This window comes from Octodon degus, unplaced genomic scaffold (assembly GCF_000260255.1).
Source record: "Octodon degus isolate 3935 unplaced genomic scaffold, OctDeg1.0 scaffold00003, whole genome shotgun sequence".
Lineage (NCBI taxonomy): Eukaryota > Metazoa > Chordata > Mammalia > Rodentia > Octodontidae > Octodon > Octodon degus.
In genome coordinates this window covers 23,413,260-23,418,896 of record NW_004524579.1, presented here as the reverse complement: position 1 = coordinate 23,418,896, position 5,637 = coordinate 23,413,260, and the positions used below count along the sequence as shown (strand labels likewise).

Below are 5,637 nucleotides of genomic sequence, written 5' to 3'. Positions count from 1 at the left end.
CTGCCCCTTAGCTCAGTTCTTTAGGTGGCTGCTTCAACCAAGCAGTCAGGCTCAGGTTGCTGTGGTTCGATCCCCACAACTCAAGCCAGCCAAACCTGCCCTGAAGGCATTCGGAACAAATAAATAAATAAACAAGACTTTGAACCAAGGGACATTACTAAAGATAAACATTGTATAATAATACAATGGTCAATTCAACTTGAAAACATAACAATTTTATTGTACTAATATGTAAAAAAATAGATGTATCCTAATATGTAAGTGAAAAAAAAAATGAAGCAAAGACTGATAGAATTGAAAGAACAAAAACACAATTATACCTGTAGACCTCAGTTCTCCTTTCTCATAACTCACAGAACCAGACCAAAAGATCTGCAGTACTGTAGAAGACCTGAACAACATTTTTTTTTTCAGACAGGACCTTGCTGTGTAGCTCACACTGGCCTTGAGCTCACAGGCAGCCCAGGTTGGCCTCTAACTTACAGCAATCCTTCTGCCTCGGTCTCCTAAGTACTGGCACTACAGGAGTGTGGCACCATGCCGGGCCTGGACAATGTTGTTAGCTAACTTGAGCTTTAGTGATGGCCATAGAACATTCAACAAAAACAGAGCACACGTTCTTTCAAATACATATGGAACACGTGCTGAACCAAAAAACGAATATTGAGAAAGTTCAAAGAATTAGAATTACACAGACCATGGTTTCCAATCACATTGGTTTTAAATTAGAAATCAATAACAAAAAATAATCTGGAAAATTTCAAATATTCAAAAAGTGAACAATGTTCTTCTACAGAGCTCGATGTCAAAAATACATCATAAGGAAAATTAGAAAATCTCAATGTTTAAAAAAGGAAAAATTGTGGGCTGGCCACACAGCACAGGGGTATAAAGTGCCTGCTTAGGCAGAGCACAGTGGCCAGTGTTCGACCGCCTCCCCCACCACGCGCTGTGCCGGCCCCGCCCCCGGGGCTTACTGAGACAATGATTGAGACTCTGCGTGGTGACACACGCCTGTAATCCCAGTCCTTGGTAGACTGAAAACAGGATTACTACGAGTCTGATCTGTGCAGTCAGACCCTGTAGACACTGCACCAAATACATTAAAAAAAATAAATAAATAAATAAATAAATAAATAAATGGTGGGGCTGGTGAGATGGCTCAGTGGTCTAAAGCACCTACTTAAAACAAGCTTAGCAAAGCACAGGGACCGCGGTTCAATCCCCCAGCACCACATGCCAGCCAGCCCCGCCCCCTGCTGGGCTGAGCTGGGCACACACACACACACACACACACACACATAAATAAACAAAATTTTTAAAAAATGGTTAATATGTTTATTGTGGAAAAGAAGGAAGATTCAGGTCACTGCCTAAGGTCCCAACCTAAGAAGATATGAGGAGGAGGAAAAGAACAACAGAATCATCAGAAAAGTCCTCTAGGATAAGTCTGCTCAGTGGGCAGTAGAGCTTAGTTGATCCTTAAGCTGTCTGGATAAGATTTACCCAGGGGACAGCAGCCCCTAGAGAAGCAGTATCCCTTACTTTCTGTTGTTGCCACTAGCCCTCGAGAACCTGAATGAGTTTTGAGGGAAGGATTGAAGTCCTAGAAATATCAGAAGGCCAAAACCCACAGGGCTAACCCAGAATTATTTTCTGGAGATTTCTTGTAGACCTTGTCTCCATATGCATCAGTTTCTTCCTTTGTGCCTAAAGATTGAGTTCAACTTTATTTTCCATCATCCATCTTCTCAAGACATGGCTTGGCCTCATTGCTAAGCAGACCCTTAAGTTCTGGGGAGCTCCAGAGGCTTGGATGAGCAGGGTGGTGGGGACAGCCTGAGCCCCCACCCCCCACTTCTACCACCCTCTGCCCACAGGTCCCAGTTGTCTGGAGACCTCTTCCTGGGCAAGGGTGGGGCTTTGAAGAAGTAGGATGCAGTCACCCTGAGGGTCAGTGTTGGAACTGAAAAAACAGAATAGAGCCAAAAAATAAGTAGGACAAGGACAGAGATATCAGGACTGGTGCTCAAGGTCAGGGGCAGGTCTCTGGACAGGAGCCAGAGAGAAAGAGTATTTGGGATCTATCCCCCAAGGCCTTCTACATCAGGGTGTCCAGCTGGAAAAGCTGCTTGGGGAGAGCTAAAATATCCCCAAGGGAGGAGGGGGAAAAGGCCAGGGCAGCCTCAAGTCTGGGGCTGGACAAGGACCTGCTGTAGAATTCTCAGATGACCTGAGGAACATTCAATGGTTTCTGGTGTTTACTAAACAAAAGGTGGCGGAGGCTGCTGCAGACCCCTTCTTCCTCCCAAGGATTCCTCACAGAGGGTGAAAGCAGCCCTCCACCATGCATTGCTGGTAATCTAATTACCAGGCTCCCCTCTCCCGGTAGAAGAGTCCTCTCCGGAAAAGAGGGCTGGGATGCAGTTAGCAGGATCACAATTTCAAAAGTTGTCAACACTAGGTTGGCCCTTGCTGGAGCAGAGATCATTACATGAGAGAAGCAACAGTCACCTCCTGGCCTATTAATGGCTTCCTACTGGAAGAGTGCAAACAAGACAGGTAGAGCAGCCCTAGGCAGACCTAGCTAGGACTCTGGGGCATGGGACAGCCTTTCAGGGTCTCAAGCTCTGGGTTCCTCCAGGCAGCAGGGACCAAGACTGCAAGATGGCTGAGAGGAAAATGAAGAAGAAAGAGGTTGGCTCAATAATGAAAGCTGGGACAGGGCTAACACCTGCAAGGCTCCTCCTGACATGGCTCCAGGAGCATGGCACCCATGTCATCTGTCCAGTCCCACAGGTCTTGTTGGTCCCTGTGAGTGCCTGCAAATCACTCAGCCTTGGGTAAGCACCCTGAGTGCCTCGTGTGTGCTGAACTGAATCAAATTGAATTGACTTGACTGCTGAGGGAGAGGTTTTAATCCAAACTGCAATTAAATCTTCCTAATTTGAATCTGCTAATTAGAAAAAGGCTGGGCTGAAGTTGGCAGCAGTGTGATCTTTTTTAAGGGATTGTTCAATCTAATGGAGACTGTACCTAAGAATAAGCAGAAGGCCAGAAACAAAAGAAATGACAAAATCCTTCTTTCCTGCACCTACAAGCACCTTAGGGATCTACCAGCCAGAACCCCCCCACCCCAATCTTTCCTAGGTGTCTATGGAAGGGACTCCCAAAGATTCCCTTGACTGAGCCAGTTTGCTGGGCCAAATGGCTGACAATGACACCGTGATATGTTTGTTTTTTAAATTACTCAACCCTTTTCCAGTGAATTTTTTTTTTTACATTTTTTTTTCCCTAAAAGTTACAGGAATGGCATAAAGAATTCCTAGATCCCCGTCACTCAGATTCTCCAAATGTTACCATTTTGCTATCTTATTGCATCTGTATTTCCTTCATATCTCTAAAGAAAGAATTGTTTTTTACTACACCATTTAGAAATAGGTGACAGGGATGATGCCATTTATATCTAAAGATTCCGTGGACTGCACATCTTTTAAAAGTATTCGAGTGTTCTGACCCACCTCTAGTTACGGCCTCTCCACAATTAAAGCCAGAGAGTTAGGTGGGTCCAAGACCCAAAACCAAGCAAGACTGTCTCCCAAGACAACAAAGACCTCCACCCCATGCATAGGAGATGCACAGTGAAAAGTGCACAGCACCCCTGCCAGCCACACACAGTTACAAAAACACCAAGCTCTCTTGGCAGGTTCTCGCCCCAAGTTTTACCACCAGCCTGACCAGCTCTGCCTCCATCCTCTAAGACTCATGGCTTCGTCCTGTGCTATCCTCACAGCACTCCTTGGCACTTTTCTGTGTCTCCTTCAAGACCTACTTCCTCCAGGAAGTCTCCGTGACCACCCCCCCAGCTCCTTAGAATTCTCCATTCTGCCTTACTGCTTTGTAAAGCCACTGAACTTAGAAAATGTTTTGTATCCTTGTCTCTCTTCTCCTCTGTAGGACCACAAATATTGAGCCCCAGCCCAGGTACATGGTGAAACCCAGTTATACTGAAGCCAATTGCTGCAATCAGGGTCAGGTGGACCAGCTGGGGCTGAGGGTGGTCAGGAGCAGGGAGAAAGGCCAAGGACTGAAGTCTAGGCCCCCTGCTTATTCACAGTGAAGGAAAACAGAAACCCCATGGATCTGGCAAGACTGTCAGACCTCCTTCCCCCAGATATCCCAGAAACTCACCAGTCAGTGCCCTCAGCCAGATACCTGGGCTGAGGGGTCTGCAGTTGGTGGCCGAAGTCGAAGCTGGGGTGGAGACGGTGGGGGTGGACGGAAACACGCTCCTGACTCCGCCTGCACCAGGAAGGAAAAAGAGAGCCCATGGCATCAGGGCCTGCCAGGCGAGTGGAGCTCCCAGAGCTCTGCGCTCTGCATGCCACCCAGAAGCTAACCCACACAGAGCACACAGACTAAGGGGTGGTGGGCTGCTCGCCTCCCCTCAAACTCAAGGAAGCCTCCTAGATGAGTAGCTGTTGGTCGCTCAGCCTTTCCAGCTGTCTTTAGGTTGCCCACTGACCTCAGGCCTAGGTGTGTGGGCCTGCGCGCTTGTCCCAAACTCTGTTGCTTCCTCTGTCCTCCTGATGCTCCCCACACTCTGTTCCTGGTGGGCTGTCCTCAAAACATACAGATGTCCCTCTTGCAGGCTGCGTTCTCCATGTGGCCCTCTGTTTCCACCATCTTCTTTCCTCCTTCCTTCTCCATGCTCTTCCCAACTTTAACAGCTAAGGTCCAAACTCCTCTTCTCCCAGAAGATGCCCTGAACACTCCAGATCTTGGTGGCCTCTCACCTCTGACCTGCTGCAGCGTTGCTGTGCTACCCAGACACCTCAGTGCTAAGGGCGCCACCGACGCCCAGGGCCCTAGAGATCATCTGACTAGTGGGCCTCAGCATGCTCCAAGCACCCTGGTACTTTCAGGTAGTTTGAAACATCAAATTAGGATGCAGTTTGCTCTTCACCCTCATTCTCTCACAGGTGAGCAGTGGGGTTTTCTGAAAACACTGTGGTGTGGCATTCTGGGAGACGGTACAGAAGCAGAAGCAAGGACACAGCTCCTCTATTAAATTGTGCCTTAAAGAGATTTGCAAATATTTGTTTTTAAAAAGTTGCCCGTCTCACCAAAATATGGTTGCTTTCACTAAAATGTCGCATTGGGTTAGCATAAGCATTTATTTTTTAATGAATTGACCATTTAAAAAACTAAGATGGTAAATATTGATGGTCTAATCCATATAAACAAAACTCTTTGCGGTCATTCATGTTAAGAGTTGGATGACCATAACGTTTGAGAATCACTGCACTCATCCAATTCTTGAGGCTCAGAGCAGTATAGCTACTTCAAACCACTTTCATTAGCACCTCCTAATCCTACTGTTCCACTGCAGGGGTCTACAGCTGGACTCTCCAACTAGACCTGGCTTCACTGAGGGCAGAGCTGGAACCAGCTGTTTCCTCTGCAATGCTTGGGTTTTAGAATAAGATGATCATGCAGCTGAAATCCCTAGGGGGTCGCTAGTTAAATTTCTCCCCACGGGATATAGATGAATGTCCATTTTGTATCTGTGTATTCAAAATGGTTAGGATAGATATATAGTTGCATTCTCTTAATGAATAGAGGGATTTGTTCCAA

General features: G+C 46.9%; 1 protein-coding gene across 1 annotated transcript in view; it reads right to left on the bottom strand.

Moving 5' to 3' along the window:
• Rnf165 (ring finger protein 165) overlaps positions 1–5,637 on the bottom strand; it is a 24,612-nt gene that overhangs the window by 16,832 nt on the left and 2,143 nt on the right. The window contains exon 3 of the mRNA XM_023713599.1: positions 4,192–4,302. Coding sequence (XP_023569367.1) covers positions 4,192–4,302 — 111 coding nt within the window. The remainder of the gene's footprint in view (positions 1–4,191; positions 4,303–5,637) is intronic.